Below are 27,427 nucleotides of genomic sequence, written 5' to 3' on the forward strand. Positions count from 1 at the left end.
CCTTAATATAGAAAACTCCCTGAAGAAACTCAGTTTTCACTGAAATGATAAGACTTCAATTTCTGTTACTCTTATTTCTCACAGCATGCTGCTTTCGCTACTCTGAATAACCACCTGCTGAAAACAATGAAAACTGCTAGGCTTAAAAAAAAAAAATCAAATACATTGATGAACTGGTAGGAAATGAAGGGATTCTCAGAGAGGAACAATAGAAAGAAAGGAAGCAGAATGAGAGGATCCTAAGAAATAAGTGAGGGCCAAAGTGGGATGTTGCTAAGAGATTATCTGTCGAATTCTGGACACCTACAGCTCCTGCATTGGTAGCCGTGCAGCATGCCAAGGTCAGGAAAGAAAGCCATCTAAATGGAGGATTTCTACAAATAACTCATCTAAAAGGAGGATTCTGATAGGGGGCAAAATTTGAGGCCCCAAAAGGCTGTATTCCCAGTGTAAGGGTGAATGAGAAAGAAATGATGCACAAGTCAGTAAAGAAACATGGCTGACTTGACCTTGGAATCCAGGAAAGGAAGAAAAAGTCTCTTCTGAGAATGTCCTCTGAGAATCAAATCCAAGCCACTTGGATCTGAGGCCAAATGAAATCCATCTGTGCAGTCCAAACACTTTAAGTGGAAAACTTAATCTGGTCGTAGAGTTAATGGTGCCTCCATGCAACTTGCAGAAGCAAATTCTAATACTTTCTAGGAAAACTCAATTTTAACTCTGACCTTAGAGAATCCTGACAGTTACAACCCCAGAAACTTAAGTGCAGAATCCAAAATCATAACAGCCAAGGAAACAGGCACCACGAGCAAAAGCCAGAAGAAACAACAAACAGCCCAAAAGACCCATAAAACTTTCAGTTTGGGATGTAACAGACACAGAACATAGACCATCTAATGTTTACGTTATGTTAATATTATGTTTAATTCATATAAGACATTAGAAAATGGCTCAAAAAGAACTAAATAGAATTTGTAAAAATAAAGTTATTTGAAAATATTGAGATGGACCATGTAAAAGGCCAAAAAAAAGAAAAGAAGGAAAAAGTGAGAAAGTCTTAGAGATGTCCCATAGATGGTCTAAGAGATAATGGTTGAGAATTTTCTACAATTTTTTCAGGACACTAATCCTAAGATTCAGCAATCCTTTAAAATCCTAAGCACGGTTTAGACATTTTTTGAATGGTAAGAAGGAAGGAAAGAAAGAAATGACTACATACCTAGATTCACCACTGAGAAACTGCAAAAATATCCAAAAGATCTTAAAGGCAGCCAGAAGAAAGGAAGGGTGGGGGGGAGTGTAAGGAGGAGTAAGACTGAAGCACTAGATTTTAGATGAAAGTACAGAAAGTAAACTAGGTAATTATTAGAATTGAGTTAAGTTTCCTTTGACATACATCAATAGGACAGGTTAAGTATCCTGATTAAGAGCAGTGGAAAAAATCTTGAGTGTAAGAAAATGTAGAAGAGGGGGAAAGGAGGAAACTCAAATGCATAAAATGTTTCAACTCCAATCTGAAAAATATAAAAACAGAACAAAGTGAGGGTTCTGGGGGTGGGGGGGTGGGGGGATGGGTTAGCCTGGTGATGGGTATTAAAGAGGGAACATATTAAACGGGGCACTGGGTGTTATATGCAAACAATGAATCATGGAACACTACATCAAAAACTAATGATGTAATGTATGGTGATTAACATAACATAATAAAATAAAATTTAAAAAATGAATAAATATAAAAAGTTAAAAAAAAAACCCAACATTAAATTGTTTCCCAAAAAACGAATAGAGCTAAGACAGGTGGAAAAGAACAATACCCAACCTTTACTGAGTGCAAACATTTTTAAGAAAAAGAAAACTGAGCGGTGAAGGGACTAAATATATCACTGGTGAGCACTTTCGGGGAGGAGTCAAAAGGTAGAAAAAGACACCGCGCAGGACTATAGACAGCCAATACAGGCTATTTACTTAACGTAATCTAAAATTGTTGTTAGGATAGTTCATTAGATACTAAGCCTTCATCCGTTATTTCTGCTTGCTCGCTATTTCTTCTTCTTCTTCTTTTTTTTTTTCTGGGTGCAGATTCTACGTATAGCTCAACTACATTACGATTAACGATGAGACAGACCGCAAAATAAAATATGTAAGAGGCTGTCGAGGGCTATTTCTGTATCTTTTAATATGGGAAATTCATCTTCACCCCATATTCTTAGTGACACTATTTTAGTTACAAGGAAGCCAACCAGACGTCCCATTTATATTTTTAGCAGTGGATACTAAGGATAAATTCCATCAAAGAGTTCTGTTTTAAACAATCCAAGTCGCCCGAACTTTGCTGATTATTCTAGCGTCAGAACACTTTTTCTTTGCTTAGCACTACTTGAAATCTATGACTCACAAACGCCAGGGCATGGAATCGTAGCAGTAAAGAACAGGTGAAAAGTTGTTCCTAGTTGTGTTCTGCAGGCGCATACAACTCCCGTCGTTCCCTGTGCAAAAATCAACAAATAAACAGAGCCACCGCATTTCAGATTCTCTTGCGCACCGTTCGCAAGGACGACTGGTTTTTGTAGTTTCTACGTGAGTAACTGTCAAGCATTATTAATCCCTGTTGGGAGGGAATGAAACTACACTTCCCATAAAAGCGCGGGGGCGGCCTCCCGTCGGCCTACGTCATTGCTTCAGCCAACCAATGACAGCTCCGGGCGGCAGTGAGGCAAGCGCCGTCAGGCGCCAAAGTGGTTTTTTTTTCTTTCTTTTTTTTTTTTTTTTCCTGCCGAAGCTGAGCGGGTGCTGCTAGCGGAGGCGCCATATTGGAAGGGACAAAACTCCGGCGACAGCGAGTGACACAAATAAACCCCTGGACCCCCTCGTTCCCCCAGCTCTAAGGGCCGCGATGTTGTACCTAGAGGACTATCTGGAAAGTGAGTGGGCGGCGCTGGCGGGGGCCGTCTGTGGGACCTGCGGGCGGGCAAGAGCGCGAGTGGACGGGCAGGCGGGATGGCGGGAGGGAGGGGGAGGCGGGGGATGTTTCTTTCTCACGGTAACTGGCAGCCTCGCTGTGGGCTGCCGGCTCCTTCGACCCCCCCGACGCACGCACGCACGCAGTGACGTAAGCGCGTACTTTCGCCGTTGGCCCCGCCCCTCTGACGGACTCTCCCTTTGACAGTGATTGAGCAGCTTCCAATGGACCTGCGGGACCGCTTCACGGAGATGCGCGAGATGGACCTGCAGGTGCAGAGTAAGTCGGCGCGTTTGCCCGTCTTGGCCGCGCGCGTTCACTGCCAGACTTACTTGCCATCGACTTCATCGCCTCTGCTGTTTGACTCTCCTCCGGCTCACTGGCTAGTGCATAAGGAGTTGTAAAAAAGAAAAGGCAGTGCCGAATCTTGCCTCTTGCTTTCCACGCTACTTTTCTCCTCCTTGCTTTTACAAGAGAAGGAGGCACTAGGGCACGTGTATGTGTTCCTTTCTCGAATTCAAAGACTCTGCAATAAAAGTTTCTGTACCTTCAGTGAGAACGTAGATATATGTCTTAATGCACATCGGTGTAAATGTTGAGAAGATTTTGACTTGAGCCCTTACGTATGGAACATAGATTTCAGCATTTATACTTTTGTTAAAGTTCCTTCTATTCCAAAATTTTCAAGAATGGAAAATACAGAAGCATAGGCTATATGCGATTCTTTAGTGACCCTGGTGAACTTGGAATGTCAAATTTTGGGAAAAGTTACACATTATAGGATACATTCTCACTTGTCAACAGGATGATGTTTTTTCAATCAAAATGAGTGAGGGAAATAGATTTTACTGTAAAGCTTCTTATCTGGTGTAATAAAAATTTTGACTTTTTCTTCTATCAGTGATAGCTTGATAGTCTGGTTACTTTTTCCCAAAATTAACCTTGTTCTTTTATAGAGTGGTATTTGGTTTATCTGATCATTTTTTCTGTGAAGTTTATAAAAAAAAAAGTTTATGGTTCAAAGAAAGTAAAGAGTCAGTGCCTTTGGAGATAAGAAGGTAAATAACTTAGAGCGAAATTACACTTAAAATTACACTTAAAATGAGTACAAATATATGCCCACCATGCTCTGAAAGAACTTCATAAACCTTCCCCTTTTATGAAATGAATGTAATATATCTGTTCCAGTTATCTTGTAGAGCTACTGTATTAAAAATTAAGAGTGCAAAATGAATTATACGGTACATAATTAAAATGTACAATTAGGCGTACCCTTATGGCTAGATGTTACTCTCTGTTTAGATGTAGGTACTCCTTAATTAAATTGTCTAAATGATAGTAATGACTGGCCTTCGTGGGGTCTATCCCCAGAAAATATGTTTCTTGATCCCATTTATTCCAACTAGGTTTAGGCTATATACATAAAATGTTTCTCATGCCGCCAGGTTTTTTTCTTAGAAAAGTAGAGGTGGAGGAAGATGTGGATTTTGGGGTATGATTGGGAGGAAAGGGGTATCATGGAAAGACATCAGAGAACCAGCATTCCTTGAGGTAGTTAAGGACCTGTTCTTTCTCCCTCTTGCTTCTCTACTCCCCTAGTCCTCCACGCACTTCCATGTCCATTGGTCATGAATATACATTTCTCAGCCTCTTGTCAGTTTCATGTGGCCATGCTTAATACAAGTTGCTATGATATGGAAGCCTTCTTTTATTCAGGGGATTGTAGTGTAGAAGTCTGAATTGTGTATTTCTTTAGCTTGCTCACAAAATTCATTTTAACTTAAATGTAGTCAGAATGCTAAAGTGGGGGCACCTCGGTGGCTCAGTTGGTTAAGCGGCTGCCTTCGGCTCAGGTCATGATCCCAGGGTTCTGGGATGGAGCCCCGCATCGGGCTCCCTGCTCAGCGGGAAGCCTGCTTCTCCCTCTCCCACTCCCCCTGCTTGCGTTCCCTATCTCACTGTGTCTCTCTCTGTCAAATAAATAAATAAATAAATAAATAAATAAAATCTTTAAAAAATGCTAAAGTAGTGTTTTCTACAGGTTTTGATGTCAGATAGATCTGAGTTTGTATTAGAGTTTTACTTATTTATTTTTTGACCTTGACCATGGTTTTCATTGTCTATAAAATGAAAATTATCTGAGGATTTAAAATAACACAGTTATAGTATATTTATAGTATCTGATACAAAGTAGAAATTCAATAAAGGGTAACTTATTTTATTCTCCTTCATTATCATTACAAATTTTAAATTTTTTTGTGATTTGTACTTAGATTATATAAATGAGAGGTTTTATAAACTTGCATTTTATAATAATTAGAATTTTCTAAAGTTAATAGGTACTATGGATTAACAAAAGAGACTTCTTTGTAAAATAAGTTAGAAATTGCTGATTTAAACAAAGGAAAATTTTTAAAAAATTAACTGTAAGACTTCGTAGAATCTTTAAAAACGTATTATATTATTGCCCCGAAAAGTCTCCAAAAGGTTTTTCCTCACTTACATAGCAACAGAATCACTTTTTTTTTTTAATTGACTTTTCCTTTTTTAGCAGACATGGAATGAGATGACTATTCTTGGCACACACTTAGGGAAAAACTTATCTAATGTAGTGTATCAAGTGAACAAATGATGTACCTTCTGCTGTCAGTCATGATATGAGATGATGGGGTGCTTAATGCCATATAGTGAGAGGTTAAAATCTTTTTATTACTTTTTCTTATTAAAAGAAACGTGAGGATTATCTAGTAGTACTCTTAATAAGAAATTGTGCTTTGGTACATTTGGCTGATTTAATACCATTAGCTTTTGACCCAAAGGCTGTACTATTGAATACTATGGTATAGAACTTATATATGTTGTTGACTACTTTGACTACTGGAAAAATTTTGACATAACAACAAATATAAATTTTCAGAGAAAATTGTAACTTTTTTTTTTAACTAGAGTAATTAAAGCATTTACATAATCAAAGCATGACATATTTAAGTTATTGGCTAAGTGAAAGAGTGTATGTTGTCAGATATTTTTTTCTTTCCCCAAATCAAAGCATGTATATTTAGTGTATGAATTTGGTCATCTAAATATGAAATGTTTTTATTATGTCATAGATGCAATGGATCAACTAGAACAAAGAGTCAGTGAATTCTTTATGAATGCAAAGAAAAATAAACCGGAGTGGAGAGAAGAACAAATGGCATCCATCAAAAAAGTATGTTCAACACTCTGGATGATCTATCAGTAAATATTGGGGTCCTCTGAGAAAGATATTTTAAAATGAAATTGTTTTCTGGATATCAAAATGAGGGAAAGTTATCAATGGCTCTTTAGGATTTAAATAATTTGTTGTGTTTCAGAGCTTCAGATGTAGGAATTTTTAATCATTTTGGTAATTTAAAATTTGTTTCAATAATTATCAACTTTTATTAGAGAATTACAGAATCATAAAAAAAGTCCCATTTTTTTTCTTTTATTTTATTCCGGTTACAGCTAATTAAGGTTGCCTTGTCTTCACAGATACTACATTGTCTTCCAATTTTGGCCACAAACTGGGGTGAAAATTAGCTGACCTTGAAGCATATTTTACATAATGTTAGGTACCTAAGTTGGTAGAATCACAGAACACAATCTTAAGTGTTGAAAGGATCATAAAAAGTCTTTTAGTTTAAAACTATAAATCTGTATATGAATGGAGCCTAGAAATACAGAATTCCTTGAATTTTGATTAGTCTTACAGTACTTACAGGTCTCTTCCAGATTAGAATGAGTATCAGATCTCTTCCCAAGGTTTGCTTTAAATGTATAACCTGGTGTATTTGGGATATGTTGGAAGAACTACATAAAAGACCTGGGTTTGGTTGTGACTGCCATTTAGCTGTGTGACATTGGACAGGTTCTTTAATATCTCTGAGTAATAATGGCTCCCTCATCCCCAACCTTCATAGAATTGTTCAAAAATCAACTGAGAAAGAAATTTGAAACTACAGATTTAGAGTATTTTTTACATATTTTGCCACATGGGGGAAGCACATAATTGGTCCTGGCTTGGAAGGTACCTGGAGGCCTTGTGTATGTGAGTACAGATCGCACATCTGTAGTCTGGGTGACCCTGGAACAACATGGGCTTGCACTGTACGGGTCCACTTACACGTGGAGCTTTTTTTTTTTTTTTTTTTTTTTTTTTGATGAACACAGTATAGTACTATAAATGTATTTCGTCAATAACGTTTTTTTCTCTAGCTTACTTTATCCTAAGAATAAGAACATAATACACAAAATACACATTAATCTGCTGTTTACGTTATCAGTGAAGGATTCCAGTCAACAGTTGGCTGTTAGTAGTTAAGCTTTTAGTCAGAAGCTTATATATGGATTTTCAACCACATGGGGGGACACCGTGTTCGAGGGGCAGCTCTGCAACCCAAAGTCAGTCTTCATCCCTTTAACCTGTTAAGTTTTTGGTGTAGTACAGCTTGTCTATATCCCTAACAGTCTAGTTCTCCATGTGAATTGATAGAATCATGTTTTTGTTCTTAAATGATTTGCTTTATACTGAGGAGAAATCTAAAGTACAGATTGAATTGTATGAATTAATATCTAACTTAAAATGAGAGTTCCAGAACAATTGGAAAATAGGGACATGCAGGTCAGAATCTTTTCAATAGTTATACTTTGATTAAAAAGTTTTAAAAATGGGGAGAGCAAATGTTCTTTATAAGTTAAATAAATTGAAACATTTTCTTTGAAAGAAAAAGAACTATTCATTAGTTCACGTAACTTTTACTAGTTTAGAGGCTAGACTTGGACTGTTATTTAATTTTACTTATATCTTTTTTAGGAATGCTGAACATCTTCCTTTAATTCTTGGCCATTGTACATAATTTCTAATCCTACCCCATCGCCATCCTATCCTTAACTGGGTTTTTATTGCTAATGTAGGATGACTGACATTGAGTATAAGGTATGATAATGAAAATGCAGTTATATGTGCTGAATACACATTTTTAAATTACTAATTTATTCTTGAAATGAAAATGTTTTTATTCAGGATTACTATAAAGCTTTGGAAGATGCAGATGAGAAGGTACAATTGGCAAATCAGATATATGACTTGGTAAGTAAAATTAATGTGCATACTATGCCATAAGTACTTAAATTATGGATTATGTTTTAAGTCTTGTTGGCTTAAATGTTAATAGGAAGAATAAACTAAATTTGAAGTATTGCTTTCTTGATCCCATTTCATTTGAGGTTTCAGTGTCTATTTTTTGGTTTCTTTGTTGGAGAAGAGTCAGAGTCCACAGTTTTAGTCAACAGGTCAAAAACCTTACGTTTTAGCCAGATTTACATTATTAGAAGATTTTAGCTGATGTTAGACTTTTTTTTTTTTTAACAAGAATTGGTCTTTAAATTTATTTTACTAATCCTTATCTTAAGGTAGTATATTTACTTACCTGATAAATCATCTTGAGATTGTTTCTGTGGTAAAATACACATGAGATTACTGTTTTGACAAGACTTATTGGTTGCCTAATTAAATGAAGAAGAGAATCGTTTGAGTCCATATTAAGAGATAGTACTCAACTATCTATAAAGTGATGTCAAATAGATAGCACTCACCAACTGGCTCAGGTGGCAAAAATGGGAAACACTTGATTAACTTTAAAAAAAGGTTCTTTTTTTGCTGTAGTCGTACTTGAAAAGGATTGAAATCACTGTAAGACAGAGGCAGTATTTCTCAGAGTGGTATAATTATGATGCTGTCTTTTATGTAAAGGATCTTCTAAAATATATACTTTAGGAAATACTCATTTCTGGTTCTGCCTCAAAGCAAGTTAAAGCTAAAAACAAATGGACACTTACGGCCAACTTTAGCATATAGATTTCATATCTATTTTTGTAATCTTATCTGGATACAGTCTCATTACTGAACAAGTATATATAAATATAAATGTTATTGGTAAGACACAAGATAAAAGGTACATACCACATATGGTGTACATTGTAAATGCTTATAGAAAACTAGAAAACATTTGTCATGTGACGCCATAGGAAATGTTTCCTTGTTCTCATATAGTGGAAATTTTTAATGGCTATAATAACCTAGGCTCTTTTGTTCATGCAGTGATTTTGAAACAATTTGATAAAAGATAAAATGCCTTTAGAAAGGCAGAGTGAACTATAGCTTGATTTACTATGGAATTGGAAAAAAAGGTTCTTAATTGTCTTGGTCTTGAATTATGTCTACAAACACAGAAAAAGACATTTTTATTTGAATCCGAGAGAAATTTGTTGAGTAACATTGCTCCTCATACTTAGTGAGTATATATGTCAGTCTTTATTCAGACACTACCTGCTTTTTAAATCTTATAGCTATTTGGCTGTGCTTTTTGTTTATATTTTGTTATTCTAGTACTTTTTATACATTTAAAAAATTTCAATGTATATCATACATTTAGAAAAATATGTATAATGTAAGTATGTTCTTTCTAAATATGTGTGGATATTTGGTATGTATCTATCCATTATTTATGAACCACACTGTTTATTCACTCTTGTGCTTCATATAATGGAGTTTTATTTGCATATAACGGAGGAACAAAATGAAAGTACTGTAAATGGCTTCTGTTCTCAAGGTGTTGGTGAATTAGTTGGGAAGACACGCCCACAAACTAAAGTGAAGAGCCTGTATAGAAACATGTAATAAAGATTAATGCAGTTAAATATTAATATCTGGTAAAAAACTGAACTAACTCATGTTGAGTATTGTTAATTTCTTAGAGGATATAAAATGAGTTTTGAACAGAATTTATTCAGAAGCTCTGGGGCCTGGATTAGGTGTTGTATTGAGGGGAAAGCAGTTCACTCAGAGATATGGATAAACATAGAATGAAAATAAAACTTAGTAAATTCTTTGAGGGGGATAGATTTTTTTAGCCTACGGAGTGAGGTAGTAGAAGGCGATGTAATGAATTGAACGAAATGTAACAAAAAGCAAGTGTCCATAATGGATCCATACAGACATGAGTTCAGCCACTTCCCTGACAGCAGGACTTTGGATAAGTTACTTAATCCCAAAATCTTAGTTTTCTTATCTATAAAATAGCAATGTTAATGTGTGCCTTACAGGCGGATGTGTACACATGTCTATCAAATGATCTTAGCTTGTGAGAGCACCACAGGGTGGATGCGCACTTCTTCCTTAAAGATTCCCTCCATCTTCTCTAAGTGGAATTTCCCACTTTCTTGGAGCACTGCTTCACGTTCAGCTCTTCCAAGCGGCACCCAGTTTCTTCCCCATTCCCTCAGTTATTTCCAGGATGGCCTTTTGTCTTTCTTTTGCTCTTCCTCCTCCGTCCTCCCTCTCCCTTTTCTTTTTATGGCTTTTCTTTTCCTGTCCCTCCTTCCGTTCCTTCCTATTTTAGCACTCCATATTAAATCGCTATTTCAGGTGATCGTGACATCCTTAATATAAAAATCCATTCCTTTTTGAGACTTAATCGTCTATATTGTCCTCCCATCTTTGTGACCTTCCACCTTCTCTGTGGCTATCACTCATAAGGAGGTTACTGTTCCTCAGGGCAGTCTTTGACCTGCATTGTTTCTTACTGTAGTCAGGTGATCTCACACCGTGATAACTCTCTTCGCTTCTTCTACCCAATCCCAGAGGCCAGGAAGACCAAATGTCACATGGTGAAGAACCGTTCTGTCAAATGCCAGGTTTCCCCGCTGCCCCACACACAACCCAAGCTGTGAAACATTCCTCCATTCATTTTCCGGGTGTTCTCTTAGTTTTAGCAATTATACATTAATGATTCCTCAAGCTCAGGCTTCTCTGAGCCTATTCATCTTAACTGAGAATTCCCAGGCCCCGGAACTCAGTGTGTTAATGTTAAGACTTAACTCTTAGTCTCCTCTTTTCCTTCTCTCACAAGAACCACTCATCTTACAGTGACTCACATTGGAATATTGCAAGTCATCCTTGTCTCCTCCTTGCCCCTAGCCTCCCCACATTTAGTTAATCAATACGTTTGTTCGTTTTATCTTCTAAATACCTCCATTACCCCTTCCTCTTCACTTCTGCAGCCTGCCACAGTTCAAGAACTTTAAAAAAAAAAACCCGACTGGCATGCTTTTCCTTCCGTCTTTGCTTGGGAAACTTTCTTCATCTTTCATAATGCTGTATGTGCAGTCTCTTTACTAAAATCACCTTAATAATCTTGATATTCGTGTCATTTATATCTAGGGGAAGAGATTTGATCACTTAGAAAAGTCACCCAAGAATGATTTAAACAAAAGATTTATTTTCCTCTCATATAAAGTATCTGTTGGAGGAGGCAGATCAGGGCTGGTATGACAACCCAGACATCATCAGTGTCCCAGGCTGCTTCTAATCTGCTCCTCCTCTTTTTTGGACAGGTAGAAGAGTTGCAGTAGGGGATTACTCAAAAGGGCATATTTTGCAGTTCCTTCCAAAGAGCCTTTCTGGAAATCTTACCTACTGACTTCTGTTTAGGCTTGGCTCCCTGTAGCTGCTTCTTGAAATGTTGCTTAACAGGGCACATTGCCACCCCAGGTGTGTGGGGTTCTGTCAGTAAGGAAGGAGGCTACTGAGTAGGTACTTAGCACTTAGTGCCTTACCCTACCCCTCAACAGAATCATACCAGCTTCTAAATCGTTTTTCCCATGATTTTATTATTATTTGAATTAAATGGTAATTATTTATTTACCTTTGCTTGTATGTTTGTCTCCCCTACTATAAATGTCAAGAACTATGTTTTGTTTTTTTTTTTTTAGATTTTAGTGTCTTCAGACTCTACGGTAGTTATTTCTCAGTAAATATTTGTTCAACAAAATCGCCTAAAGAGGTTAGTAGAAAAGAAAAGGCATTACATGATTCCCAAGTTATGAGTGTTAGGGATAGAGTTTAGCGGTGTCCTTCTTTATGTGAGATATTGTAGTTGAGTGACATTTTCTCAAAAGATAATAGAGTCACATTTTAGTATGCTAAGATTGACTTGGTTTTGATGGACAAACAAGGGTAGGCTACAGTGCAAATAGCCCCTTCTCTTCAAGGTATGACTTTAAACCAAGAGAAGTGAAAGTAATGTAATTCAAATTATTTTGGTTTCCTTTAGAATCACTTTAGGAGACCAAACGATCTTATAATCTATGTCTTTGCTCAGATCTTTTCAGTATCCCTCTCTTTAAATTGTTCTCCATTTTTTTAGTTTCTTCAGTTTAGATAGGTTTCTTTCTTTGATATATAAGCTCATTTTGGAAGTTCTAAAACAGGCTTTATAGATGTGCCTTCAGCAAAAAGGGCATTTTTTAAAATATTAAGACTTATTGTGAGGCACATGTTTTATTTGAATACCTTTTTTATTTAAATACTTTGCACTTTGTAATTACAAAATATTTTTTGGCTACTTTCAGTTCCTTTGCTTTTAAAGAGATTCCTTTTAAATTATGAAAACATTTAGTAAACACTATTAGACCTTACTATACAATGTAATAACCATATTATTTTCATAAAATAAAAAATATTAGATTTCCTAACCAGGGCCATTGAGGGTATGTGAGGTTCTTAATCATTCTGTACCCTTAGAGCCTGGCCCGATAGATAGTTGAGCAGTGAACAGAAGGACAAAGAAGACTTTCGAGGTGATCCAATCCAGCGTTTCCCAGACCTTAATACTTGCATCCCACCTTCAAGGTTTATAGATTATCCATATCATCTGTACATCTATTTACTAAGTAAATTTTTAAATGAAATTTATTTAAGAGGAAAATTTATTAATCTGATGCTATTAACATAAATGAAAAACTGGTATCACTTATCACAAATAAGTAATTATAAAATGTTAAAAAAACAACATACAGCCTCCATGGAATGCTTGTGCTTTGTGCACTGCACCACATTGCAGGGTGGATTGTGGTATTTGAACACTTTATGCTGGAGGGTAAGAAATTTACTTTCGCAAGTAATTGCAGTTGAGCATAAGGGAATTATTGCCTTGTTCATAGGGAGGTTACTAAATGGATTTACCATCTCATATTAGTTACAGTCCCCAAAATATCCACAGTAAATATCCAAGTGAAAGTCTATAAATAGGAAAGAGGAATTAAATTCCTACAACATTTAACTTTTGAGAGCTTAGAAAGCTAAGTGCTTCAAAAGTGAGTGGGTGCGAAGTAGTGTAAATGTATAACTACAGTAATTTTTAATCATAGATCATTTATCCAATAGACAGTGGTACTTCTATTTATATACTTCTACATAGTGGGAGAGTATAACTTTCATTCATTCAGCAAATATTCTAGAGCTCCAGCTATGAGCAGTCTCTGGTGCTAAGTGAGCAGCAATGACACAGAGAAGCAATGAATATAGGCAATTATTAAGTAAAGATTCGTTTAAACTTTGATAAGTGCCATGAAGAAAATAAATGTTGTGGAGAGAGGGATAAAGAAGGAATTACTAGGGGAGGCTGTTAAGAATGTAGTCAGCAGGAGTGGTGTAGTCTCAGGAGGTGACATTTGAAGAGGTACTTGGAAAATGAGAAAGAGCCAGCCATGGGAAGAGAGCATCAGGAAGAACATTTCAGGAAAATGATGGACCAAGTGCCACGTCTGAGGTGGAAGAGTGCTTGGAGGGTTGAAGCAGAGAAGAGACCAGTGTGGTTGGTGTATAGTAAGGAAGGAGAAGGGTGGTGGTGAGAAGGAGCCAGGCAGGAACCACCACATGCAGGGTCTTCTGAGCCAATGGAAACTCTGTTTTTTCTTCTGAAAGGAGTGGGAAGCCACCTTAAACAGAGGAGTGAGGTATATCTTAGAGGAAATTGTCTGTATGCCTTTGCTTAAACATTGCATTGTTATGGTAATTTCAAGTAAGCATTATTATTTTTACAGATTTTAATGTACAGTAATTTAGTATATAATTATGTTTGATTTTTGCCCCTCAGCGTTTTACATAGCATGGTATTTCATATATTATTTTTATTGAAATCCTTTATTTACTTTTAAAATCAGTCATGGGCGCCTGGGTGGCTCAGTTGGTTGGGCGACTGCCTTCGGCTCAGGTCATGATCCTGGAGTCCCGGGATCGAGTTCCGCATCGGGCTCCCTGCTTGGCGGGGAGCCTGCTTCTCCCTCTGACCCTCCCCCCTCTCATGCTCTATCCCATTCCCTCAAATAAATAAATAAAATCTTAAAAAAAAAATTTAATATCAGTCGTACACTTTTTATACCTATGACTAGTATTGTACAGATTACTTCATTTATTAAGGAAACCAGACTGCATAAATATCCACAAATGAAGAGATTGTGGTGGAATTAGGGGTTCAGTAGAACAAACTGAAAATTTATTTCAGTAGTTGTTTTAGTGGAAATGAGCAACAAAAAAAGCTATCCTGTTAAAATAATTTCCTTCTAGAATCCTGATACTCATAGTCATTAAACACTTATTTGTGTTTCTCAGCCAGATGTCACTGTCATCAGGCTATATTAGATTACAGTACCTAATAAAGTTGATTTATGTATACTCTGATAAAATTTGAGCTTTTAGTTAATGCTTGAATGATTTTAGCAGTCTCTTACACGGCTCAGTACCCTTGAACTTGCTTCTTTTTTATATCCTGGCCTATACCTGAGATGATTATATTTCAGGTATACATTTTACCTATAAATTTGAGAATTCTTCATCTGATACTCTGATTAAAGAAATATATTATGTAAGTTTGACCTTTTGACTTATCTCCTATCCTTATTGTCTTTTAGGAAGATTAGATGTAGTTTATATGCTAAGGCCTCAAATATTTGATTCAGCCTAAAGGTGGGTCAAATTTTCACCTATTATAATTCAGAGGTGTGAAGGATCATTTTCGTGATTTATCATAGAAATAATTTGCCATCATGGTTCCTTTTTTTTCTCCACTTTACCCTCTTTATTCACTATTACCAGATCTTTTCACAGTTAGAAATTTCTCTCTGATTGCCATGGATTTCACCTTAGAACTTCATAAAATAACTTGTGCTCATTCTGAAAGGGCAAGCTAGACATTTCAATTTTAGAATTTGATGGTATTGGAAGCCATCAATCATGTAGAAACTTTTTAAAAAGCTGTATTTAGTTCAGTTTGGGTCCACCAGTGACACATGTTAAAATTTGAATATTGGAGACCAGAAGTCAAAAAGGAAAGAATAAAGGATTACAACTGTATGCTAAAATGTTAAAATATGAGGATTTTTTTGTTTCATGCAGAGGACGCATGAAGTGTGACTTATCTTTGTGATCATCAAAATGTTAACAAACAATGTTCACAGAATTTCCTTTGGCTCTGAAGAGGTCAGAAGAAAAGAGAATTGATTTAGAATTAAAGCAGTTATATTTGGGGTTATGAGATATGATTTGGGTCTGTAGAATAAGGAAGCTTTTGTGGCTGGTATTTATTGACATTAAGTGGGGAACAAATCAGTAATTAGACGCTGTGGTCAGCCTTGTGTTAGGAATCTGGTTAATGGAAAATCTCAATTGGAGTAGTACCCTCTTTACTACTATAAATCAATCTTATGAGGTGTGTGTGGAGGAGTAGGGTAATGTAGGTTTTTGCTCTGCCTGATACCTGTGGGGCCATTATGGTAATCTGCGAGAATAGGTGCTTTCCCCATTCAGAATCATGGGGGTGGAGGAGATGCACTCTGCAGGTTTCAGGTGAGTTCAGTTGAGCTCTTGCTATGGCTGTTTAATACTGTTGAAGTTCTCTGCTGCTTCATAGCTTGAGTTAAAACATGTGGTCAACTTTCTAACTTCTGATTTTAGTACAGTAGCAGTGACGCTGAGAAAAACAATTCTCATTGCCTAATAATTGCTTCTAATATTCATCAGTTCATAATCTTTTTTGACCTATCCAGAGGTAGGAATGACTAGAAGCTGTCTTACAAAGCTGCCTACCACAATGTGGTTTAGGCTTTTCTTGTTTATTTTAATTATGTATTTGTTTTTAGAATTATTAAATCTTTGGATTCCATTTCTTTTCCTGAGCTGCTAGTATTGGAAATTCCATTATTATTTTCCATGCTCTCATGTGTAATAACCCTTATCGGTACTATCTTTAGTATCCTGAAGCAGTTCTTCAGTGCAGGGGTGGAAGGAGTTAGGGAACGGCACGTGATGTCTTCATCTCACTCTGACTCTATCCTCCTGACCAAGATTCTAACATTCTGCCTGTCTATACTGTATATAACTGTTACAGGCCACACCATACTTTGCTTTTTCTTTTTTCTCTGGGAATCTTGTTTGTTTTCCTGTCTCTATTCATTCTTCAATTATTAATTTTTCTTTCCATGTATTTGAAAACAATACATTCTTCACCCTCTAACTCATTTACCTCCTTAGTGTCTGCCACAGCCCAAGGTTATATATGTATTTTTTTATGTACTACTTCTAACTCTTTTCCAACTGTTGCTTATTTGCTATGTCTAGGGTATATATATTTAAAAACATTTGTTGTGTTAAGCTCACATAAATCTTGATTTGTCAGCCAAATTGTAATCCTATGAAAGCAGGGATGCTCCCTCATTTTTCATGTATTTTCCATTTAACCCAATGCCAAGCACAAATCTCAATATTGCAGGTAATAAAGGTGGTGGATATTTTCATTGCGTTAAGAGGTCTTGGAATTTAAATATGAGTATTTTTTCTGACTTCCCTTGAGATTAAATTTTGACAATGTAAGAGATATTCTTAAATAATTGAGGTCTGTGTTCACACTTTATTATTGGAAGGGAGGTTCCATTAAAGGATGCTCAATTACCTGCATGTTCTTTGAATAGGAGCATTTGTCCATAATACATGCCTCTATAGGATTTTAAATATTGTAATTGCAGACCCTGCCAAGCTCTGAAAAATAACTTGTGTGTGAAGATGGACAGAAAATTGGGTTTTAAATTATTGAAAAATCACTAACCAGTACCCCACTGGGTGCTGTTAATATACAAAATATAAATAACAAGAAAACATTCTTATTTTTCAATTTGAATTATATTATTCTAAGTTAAAAAACAGTTGGCTGCTGCATGCAGAACTTAGAGGGCAATGTTAGGTGTAAATGGTGAAGAACAATTTCTTACAACCAGATCAGAGTTAATCCCTTTTCCATAATGCATTAGCTATTGCCTTTGGGCATGTTACTTAACCCTTCTGAGCCTTAGTTTCTTCACTTATGAAATGGAGACAGTAATAACCGATATCAAAAGATTAGAGCAAGGGCTAGGAAAGATAGAAGAGCATCTAATGCACCAAGCACATTACATGGCATCTAACACACACAAATTGTCATTTGCTACTTTTCTCCCCAATTTAGGTACTACTTCTCTCCATCAGTTTAGGTACACATTATTTCATTCTTACTTAATTTTTTTTTGCTTTCATGATGTATCATAGACACTGATATTTGTAAGAAAGTCACTCTTAATTATTTAACAATGATCCATTGGGAATCTAGAGTTTGAAAAAAGATGTCAATAATATAACAATATTTTTCAAAAAATTTGTTTTCTGTTTCACTTCAAAGTGGTAAATTTGAAAAAGTATTGAAAAAATATTTACTCTTAACCTTAAAAAATTAAGACTTGTTGCTATTTTGAGGTATTATATAATTTTCTGAAATCAGTCAAGAGATCTCTAGTTGAATGAGAAAATAAAATTTGCCACCTTCACAAGGGCGGTAGTATTAGCAATAAAATCATTTAAACCAGGCTCTTTGGGGAATGGAGTTTTCCGGCTAAAAACCCCTTTTGTTTCAACCCTCTACATAAATGTTTACAATTATAATGGTTTACTTTTCTGCCTTAGAGAAATTTATGTATAGAATATAGTAGCCTCTTTGTTTATAGACTAAGGATCTTTCATTCTTCATTCTAAGTAACAGTAATTATAGTATGGCAGTGTGGTGGATAGCCTTATTATAAGTAGGAGATTAGGTGGAAAGTAATCCCAGGGTATACTATAAAAAGTTACCAACCCTCCTGCACTTCCTCCCTCCGCAATTCCCAAGTATCAGTTTTGTTTAGTTTCACATCTCACTTCTGAATATTTTCTAACAAATTGTGATTTTGGTTTCTTAAAACTTCAAATTTATTAAGGGAGACTTGAGAGATTATTTCATCTAGCACCCTCATTTCATAGATTAAAATACTGAGGTTTAGGTTAATTGACTTGCTCAAGGATACTAAGCAGAGGCACTAAAAGAAATAAAGATTTAGTTTTCCTCATTAAACTGACACTTTAATAGTGTCCCAAATTTTGGTGGTTATCTTTGATCTTCTTTGAAACAGGTAGATCGACACTTGAGAAAGCTGGATCAGGAACTGGCTAAGTTTAAAATGGAGCTGGAAGCTGATAATGCTGGAATTACAGAAATATTAGAGAGGCGTAAGTAAAATTTACAGTTTTCCATCAATGTTGGACAGTCCATGTGCAAATCACGGAGGAGACACTTGTCCCACGGAGACTTCTCAGATCCTGCGCTTCTGTGGATGGTGGCAACTGGGTCGGACAGTGTGGACTCTAGCAGCTAGAACTGTTTGGGTTATGGATACGGAGAGAGATGATACAAGATATCGTACACTCACTTTTTATTAAAATCACATATTAAGTCATTCCATTTTTTAATATGTGTATATGTTAGTAAGGTGAGTGGTGAGAACAAAGACTGAAAGAAATATAACCATCTAGAAACAAGTTAACCATATGTCATTAAATGTATTGACTTTGCACTGCCTGCTGGATACACTTAAACTCTGAGCAAGGCTGTTATTTTTTCTTCCCTAAGAACTGCCTTAAGGCTTTTCCTCAACTGTGTTAGTAAGAAAGATTTTAGTTGATTCCAAAGCATTTCCTCTTTTTCTCAAAGAAGTAAACTTTTTCTTATCAGTAAGAAGCCATTTTAACATTTCTTTGTAAGGTTCTACTTGATCTGCTATAATTTACCTTTATTCTTTTTTTTTTCTTGATGCATTTCTTCAGCAAGAACATGTACTTGTTTCTACATACTGATGAAAAATTTCTTTATGGTGTTAGATTATGTGTATATTTACACACTCCCTAGAATAGGGGAACAACCTAGTCATGAATCCATCTTGGTATCCACAGTTGCATTTTTGTATTCAAAAGTAGATCTATCACTTCAGATGATCATCTAATTTGTTTGTGATACTTTTATTCCAAGGAAACCCTATCTGAGAATAGTAAGTATTTTGAAACAAAATAAAATGTTCTATAGCTGCTCTAATTTTTTTTGAAATGCTAATAATAACTGTGAATAACATAATTCATGCCTATTCAGTACTGCAGGAAGGTTAATGAAGCATCCTCTGTAAGGACACAGACACACAAAACTAAATGAAATCAAGTTATAAAATCTGCTCCACCCTGTGCCCTGCCATAATTTCATCTCAAGGGATCAAGATAAACCCAGAAAATTTCTTTAAAAGTATTTTAATGCTTGGCGGTAGAGATTCTGTGCCTAACTTCTTTTAGGAAGTCTTTACTATCATATATTATTTTAACAATCAAAGAATTTTCTTTCATAAAGTAATGTCCCATCACCTGATACTTTAGGATCTCACACAGAAAGGTCTTCAACCCGGTATAACTAGTTTGAGTTTTTCAGATCTTATTGGTAATGGAGTTATAATATCCATTCATCCACTTATGTGGTACCTGCTGTCCTGAATTCCCCAATTAGACATTAACATGCCTTGAGCTGTTTTGTACTTAAGGTGAATAGTAAGAAGTGGATTACATATTATTTAGAGAGAGGATGAAATTGGCTCAGGGTGAAATTGGCAGTGGTGATTCTCTAATGTGTTTGACTAAAATGATACAGGCATATGCATCAGGGCTTGCCAGTCCTCTGCTAGGTGAGGGTACAGAGTGCCTGTACTTGATTGACCTGTAAAGTTCTGCGTTGACATTGAATGGAGATGTATCTCTGTGCATTTCTTTTTTAGGATCTTTGGAATTAGATACTCCTTCACAGCCAGTGAACAATCATCATGCTCATTCACATACTCCAGTGGAAAGTAAGTTTGGTTTAGGGCTGCTAAAATTTTCAGTACAATTAAAAATTCATTATATTACCTGTATATTCTTTTTAATTAGCTCCATACAACCAATTGAGGAAAAAAATATCCTTCCCTTCCTTTTATTTTGTGAGATCTACTTTTTCCTTACAGTTCCTGGTAGATTTACCTTCATCATTTGGGAAAAGTGTATTTGATTTGGGAGTAGAGCGTTTGCTTTTCCTGGAATACATTGAGGACAAATGTATGGTATTAATAGCATCATATACTTCCTACATACAGACACCTGATTCTCTCTAGAGAGTGTTGTAACTCAAGCCAAATGATAAACTACATGATGGTGGGCTCTTTGCTTTTTTATCATCCTTGCTTCTCCTGTGCTTAGCCTACTGTTTGGCATGTAAGAAGGCCTCAGATGTTTGGTAGGTTAGTGAGCAAATGAATGCTTGGTTGGTTGTTAGCCAGCTAGAAGACTGTATCAGTGTAATTTGTGACAGATCAATTTGATATGAAAGAAGGGTTGATTGAAAACTATTCAAAATTGTAGATAATGTTTTGAAAACAAAATTCTTCTCATGTTATATGTGAAATCATGGTGCATCGTGGGTTATCTGTAGTACTTTGCTACTGAAGTTTTTTTTCGAAATGTGTGGGAAGGCTACTCTTAACAAAACAGGTGACACAGAGAGTTCTGCTTGTCCTGTCCTCCAGGAAAACATATTGTTTTATATTCCATGAAGAACTCAGAACATAACTATACTTGTTTATAACTGAATGGAAGTATTATGTCTTGTCCATAGTCCTCTAAAGTTTAAAAACATAAAAATTCTTTATTTATATTCAGAAAGGAAATACAATCCAACTTCTCACCATACAACAACAGATCATATTCCTGAAAAGAAGTTTAAATCTGAAGCTCTTCTATCTACGCTTACATCAGATGCCTCTAAGGAAAATACATTAGGTAAGTTTATTATCTTAAATAGGAATGTTTGCTTTTTGTTTGTGTTGAAGTAAGGGCAAATGAAAGCATTCACGATTAATGGATCATACAGATTTTTTACTTGGTTAAAGTCCACATATGGAGAAAGAAGAAAAGGAAAAATGGGACATGAACATTTCATAGTGACATGAAAATGTTAAATTTAATGATTATATCTGTACTGGGAAATAATGTATTTTAAGCTCACTAACATTATGTTCTCTCCAACCATTTTTATGTCTTCTTTAATTCTACATAGGATGTCGAAATAATAATTCTACAGCCTCTTCCAACAATGCTTACAATGTGAATTCCTCCCAACCTCTGGCATCCTACAATATTGGCTCGTTATCCTCAGGAACTGGTGCAGGGGCGATTACCATGGCCGCCGCTCAAGCAGTTCAAGCCACAGCTCAGGTAGGAAGGAAAAGGCTTGGAAATAGCAGGTACATTTTGTCTGAATCATGGGCAAACTCCAATAGAAACAGAAGGAGTTCTTTTACACTGTATAGTTTCATTTTTAAGGCATGGTTTTATGATATCTGACATTTTCTTTGATGGAACTTAAGTGCATTAGTTTGCCTGATTGATCATGAAAAGTAACAAATAGATTCGTGCAAGCTCATGCAGATCCCTTCACACAGTGACAGCTCATGATGTGCACGGTGTTGACAGTGAGCCACAGCACCTGCAAGGACAGTACTTTGTCCTCCCTCCCGGCGCCTCACAACTCACTCCGCCCTACGTTTGTTCACTGCTGTACAGTTTATATTCCAAATTAAGTTACCAATTCTGTAGCTCCTCCCTAACTGTGTAAAAACTGATTTCAAATCTTTATGTAAAACAGCTTAAATTACAGTGATGAAAATAATGGTTTAAACAAAATAATATTGGGTAAACCAACATAACTCTGTAACTAGTAGGACTGAAAAAGAAAAGCTGCATATATATGCCTATTAATATTATCAATGAATGTCTGTTTAAGATGAAAGAGGGACGAAGAACATCAAGTCTAAAAGCCAGTTATGAAGCGTTTAAGAATAATGACTTTCAGCTGGGAAAAGAATTTTCAATGCCCAGAGAAGCGGCTGGCTATTCATCATCTTCAGCACTTATGACTACATTAACACAGAACGCCAGTTCATCAGCAGCCGACTCACGCAGTGGGAGAAAGAGCAAGTAAGTTGCATTGGTACAGTAGCCCTGTACTTTTACTAAGTGTGCCTTGTACCAGTCTACTTGGCATCCAGCCGGGCTTGGATATATGAAACAGGTAAGTATAATGGATCAGGATGAACTTTGGGGAGGCAGGAAGGCATGACATTTTCATTCACACTGCCATACTTTGGAGGAGTAACATCTTTAAAAGGTGTTAAAAGTCTTTAATCTTTCTAGAGTCTTAAATTGGGTATAAATGACTTCTGTTTACTTTCTTTTGTTCATTAGGATAAGCCATTTTATGGAGCTTTTTTCCTTTATAATCTCTTACTTGTCATGTGGTTCAATGTAAATTAAGTATAAAATACAAATTTTATCCTGGGAATTTTTTTTTAAATAAAATTCTTCATTTTCATTAAAAGTAAATTGTCTTAATTCTTGGTCTTATGCCCCAAAAATTGAAATAATGAAACTACCCCTAGATTTTGTATATGAGACTCTTAGCATGATTGTCTGCATTATCTTAAATATGAAAATTTAACAGGATCTAGTACCATCTATTTCAGGTATCTGCATTTGCTAGATATTCAGACATAATAAAAGTTCAAATGGTAGACCAGAATAGATTACCTAATAATTGCATCATAATTTATTTTTAAATGTATTGTATTTCCTGTGAGTAAATCTCTTAAGGAATGGTCAATCTAGAATTACCACAAAAGTGCTAGATATCTTAAAAAGTAATTCCTCTTAATAACCCAAATTCATTATAACTGCTGATAATAAATTTCCCTATTTTTAAAATATAATTAGCATATAAATATTAGTAAATTGTGAATTTTAACACTGTTTCCTATCTTAGGTAAGTATTCACATGTTGATTGATGGTCATGATCATTTTCATCAACTTCTTTTGTGTATTTGTATTTTAGATTTTGATGAAGAGTATTCAGTTTGCTTAAAAATACAAAGAATGTCTGGCAGGTAGCCATAACCAGTACTAATTCTTAAAACTATTACCTGTAATTTAAGTCAATGTTAAGTAGTAATAGTTTAAAAAATTATCGTTAAAACATAGTTTGAAAGAACCTTTTGAATATCTTTATTCTCCAGAAAACAAACAAAAATCTCAAACAAAAATAAACTGTTATGAAAAAAGTTGCTCTTTGTTGCTCTTAACAGTTGTGCCTTTAAATCTGTGTATCAGGTTATTCTAACTTCATGTTAAACGTTAATTTACACGTTTAATGTCATTTCATTTCATACCACTGATTTAGTAGTTACTCTCCCGTAACTTCTTCTGGATGCCAAGCAAATAAAACTGATGCTGTTTTTTCAGAAACAACAACAAATCTTCAAGTCAGCAGTCGTCATCTTCCTCCTCTTCCTCTTCCTTGTCATCATGTTCTTCTTCATCAGCCGTCGTACAAGAAATCTCTCAACAAACAACAGTAGTACCAGAGTCTGATTCAAACAGTCAGGTCGATTGGACTTATGACCCAAATGAACCACGATACTGCATTTGCAATCAGGTAAAAGTCTGATGTGTCTATACCAGCCTAGCCTGAATAAAATAGAAAACAGCTATTTCATTTTTTAACATGCTTTTTTTTCTCCAGTTAAAATTCTTTTGCTTTCTTCTATAATTTTCTTCTGCTTCTTATAAAATCACGTTTGCTGAAAATACAGAGTCTAGTCACCCATAATCTCAGCCCTCGGAAATAACCTATAATTAGACATTTTGATTTATCACTACTGTATACCCCGCATGCATGTTGTCTTAGTCTGCTCAGGCTGCCATGACAAAATACCACAGTCTGAGTGGTTTAAACAGCAGAACTCTATTTTCTCACAGTTCTGGGGGCCAGGCAGTCCAATATGAAAGTGCTGACTGATCCATTCCTGGTGAGGACTCTTCCTCGCTGGCAGACGGCCCCCTTCATGCTGTGTCCTCACATGGTGAAGAGAGCTCTGGTGTCTCTTCTTAAAAAGGCACCGACCCTATTGAAAGAAGATTACACCTCTGTGGCCTCATTTAGCCTTTATCATCTCACAAACCCTATCTCCAGATACAGTCACAGTGGGGGGTAGGGTCACAACACAGAAATTTGGGGGAGAGGTGCAAACATTCAGTCTCTTACACCTATGTACACACAGATGCACACATGTGTTTGTGTGTGTATGTATGTGTGTGAATTTGACGAGTTGGATCACAGTATATTCTTTATGTAACACTTTTGCACAAAGTCAGGTGTACTGAACATCATTTTTCTTAATTTTTTTTAATCTTCTCACAGTTACTTGTTATACTGTGTGTAACTTTTTAAACCAATATTTAGCTATAGGTTTTTTTAGTGGTTTTAATTTTTTTGAGATTACAAATAACATGGTAGGCATTTTTTATGTAACCCATTTTATACATCTAATTTCTAAGATAATCTTTTAGAAATAAAATTAAGTTAAAATATTTGTTGCAGACTACCAAATTACCTTCTGAAGTTCATTAGCAAAATCTGATGAGCATGCCTGTTTCCTAAACCCTGTCCAGCGCTGGATACTATTTTATCTTGAAAACTCTATACCAATCTGATAGTTTTATATCACACAATCATTTCAGTTTATGTTAGTAGTAAAATTGGACACTTTTTAAGCTATTTTTATTTTTTCTTTTATGAATTAATTCATTGGTGTTGGCCAATTTTTCTGTCATTTTTGTCATGTACATTATAAATACTTTGCTTGGTTTAGGTTTTTTTGTTTTGTGTTTAATTCTGGAAATTCCGGTTTTATGGAGTAATGACTGTCAGTCTTTTTCTTTATGAAGTCAGCTGTGGGGTATATGCTTACCTCCTTGCCTTTTCCCCATATAAATGCGTCTTACATTTTTTCCCATTTGCAAATGGCTTTGTCTAGCTCTTGATATACTTCAGTTTCCTCACGTTTAAATCTTTAATCCATCTGCAAAAAAAACTTAATCCATCTGCAGTTTATTATGTTTAATGGTATAAGTTGGCAATCTAATTTTTGAGGATTTGCCATTTTTTTTAATTTTATTTTATTACATTATGTAAATCACCATACAATACTTTATTAGTTTTTGATGTAGTGATCCACGATTCATTGTTTTTGTGTAACACCCAGTACTCCATGCAGTACGTGCCCTCCTTAATACCGGGCTAACCCATCCCCCCACCTCCCTCCCCTTTAAAACCCTCAGTTTGTTCCTCAGGGTCCATAGTCTCTCATGGTTCATCTCTCCCTCCAATTCCCCCCCCTTCATTTTTCCCTTCCTTCTCCTAATGTCCTCTATGCTGTTCCTTATGTTCCACAAATAAGTGAAACCATATGATAATTGACTTTCTCTGCTTATTTCACTTAGTATAATCTCCTCCAGTCCCATCCATGTTGCTATAAAAGTTGGGTATTCATCCTTTCTGATGGCTGAGGAATATTCCATTGTATATATGGACCACATTTTTATCCATTCATCTGTTGAAGGGCATCTCGGCTCTTTCCACAGTTTGGCTATTGCAGACATTGCTGCTAAGAATTTGCCATTTAGAAGTTTGTTAGGTTTTCTCCTGTCACCTGACAAACATTTTATTTTTTTAAAGATTTTATTCATCCATTTGACAGAGAGAGAGACACAGAGAGAGGGAACACAAGCCAGGGGAGTGAGAGAGGGAGAGGCAGGCTTCCTGCTGAGCAGAGAGCCGGACGTGGGGCTCGATCCTAGGACCCTGGGATCATGACCTGAGCTGAAGGCAGATGCTTAATGACTGAGCCACCCAGGCACCCCTGACAAACATTTTTTAATATTAGTTATTAAGAAAGTTCTGTGAAGATCCTGGCAGTAAAAAGAGATTACCTTTTACAAAAGAACAAAATCAGATTCACCCTAGATTTCCCATCTATAACACCAAAAACTAGTTGATGAAATACATCTGTAGAGCTTTGAGGGAAAAATCTGAGTGCTCCCCGCAAAATTTTTAACCAGAGAAGTTGTTTGTGTGTATAGAACCATACACAGATATGCTCACTCATGCAGAGAATCAGGTAGTATACTATGTAGTTATAATCCTGACTGAAACATTTCTCAGTCCATTGAGAACTTAAATTAATTGAAGGGTTATGAAGTTGTATTATAAAATGCTGGTGATGAACAGCAAAAAGAAAAATGAGAAAGGGCAGATAGTAAATTGATTATAAGTTTAGAAGTTTCAACTCTTGACTGCAAAAATATAAATGACCCAACATGACCCAAGAAAAAGTAAAAACCTTAAGTAACCAAAAAAGAAACTTAAAGTCTTTACAAAAGAAACCACCCACAAAGGTAATTTGTCAAGGTTCTTTCAGATTTTCAAAGGGCACATAATTTCTGTGTATTTCCCTCGGTGCCCCTGCTCAAAAATATCTTTTAGTAAAAAGTTATAAATCTTTATAAACTATTTATTAAAAAACTATATACCTTATTTCTTAATGCAATTGTATATTCACCTCTGTTTTCTAACAGTATCATCAACAATTTGGATTTAGGTGCTTATCATATAGTCATAATAAAAAATATTTACTTTTATTTTAACTAGGTATCCTATGGCGAGATGGTGGGCTGTGATAACCAAGATGTAAGTATTAAATTTTTCCATTTAGGAATGAAAAAAATCACAGATTATTATTACTTGAACATTTTTCTTATTTACGGTGTCTCTCAGTCTAAGAAAACAGGTCTGCAGTTACATTAACTATATTATATTAATGCTAGAGTATTTCTCTCCAAAACAGGGTAGTGTCACTTCGTGTGTTCCCAGTTTAACTCTCTTAAAGCTAGTTTTATGATTTCATGTGCACATTATAAATCTCAAAAGGTTTTATGTTGTATGAAAATTAGAAACGTCCTCCACCTCCTTTGCTAAATAATACTGTGTTTACTAGAATCCAGTTCACTTGTCACGGTGAAAAAACGGCATTTTAAGGCAGTACATTCTGTCAGGAAGCGTGCGCTAGTGGGGGTGGGGTGGGGAGGTGGTATAATATGAGGTTATTTTCCTCCTATCAGTGTAGTGTCTCCTATTGTACTCTGCAGCTGTCAGCTGATAAGAGCCCCTTCTAATATAAAAAGTAAAGGAGGTTTGAAAGAAAACTCCTTTTTTTGTTTTTTTTAGGAAGCTTAATTTTGGTTAGAGATATATTTTTATTGGATGCTGAGAATCTTTTTTCTAGTAATTTCACTCCCTCCTCACTTTCAC

The 27,427-nt window shown here is 35.7% G+C and overlaps 1 protein-coding gene across 2 annotated transcripts in view; it reads left to right on the plus strand.

The window, feature by feature from the left end:
* Positions 1–2,264: 2,264 nt before the first annotated feature.
* ING3 (inhibitor of growth family member 3) overlaps positions 2,265–27,427 on the plus strand; it is a 29,736-nt gene continuing 4,573 nt past the window's right edge. The window contains exons 1-12 of one of the 2 annotated variants that reach the window (XM_025865797.2): positions 2,269–2,577; positions 2,780–2,921; positions 3,167–3,238; positions 6,070–6,170; positions 8,007–8,072; positions 18,293–18,389; positions 19,970–20,041; positions 20,886–21,005; positions 21,283–21,440; positions 22,009–22,202; positions 23,521–23,713; positions 26,768–26,806. In XM_025865797.2, coding sequence (XP_025721582.1) covers positions 2,894–2,921; positions 3,167–3,238; positions 6,070–6,170; positions 8,007–8,072; positions 18,293–18,389; positions 19,970–20,041; positions 20,886–21,005; positions 21,283–21,440; positions 22,009–22,202; positions 23,521–23,713; positions 26,768–26,806 — 1,140 coding nt within the window. In that variant the 5' untranslated portion in view covers positions 2,269–2,577; positions 2,780–2,893. Of the gene's footprint in view, positions 2,578–2,779; positions 2,922–3,166; positions 3,239–6,069; positions 6,171–8,006; positions 8,073–18,292; positions 18,390–19,969; positions 20,042–20,885; positions 21,006–21,282; positions 21,441–22,008; positions 22,203–23,520; positions 23,714–26,767; positions 26,807–27,427 lie in introns of both variants that reach the window. The other variant, XM_073899124.1, reaches the window with a different exon arrangement.

Source organism: Callorhinus ursinus, unplaced genomic scaffold (assembly GCF_003265705.2).
Source record: "Callorhinus ursinus isolate GAN/ISIS: 27379988/994484 unplaced genomic scaffold, GSC_fseal_2.0 scaffold12, whole genome shotgun sequence".
In the NCBI taxonomy this organism is placed as follows: Eukaryota; Metazoa; Chordata; class Mammalia; order Carnivora; family Otariidae; genus Callorhinus; species Callorhinus ursinus.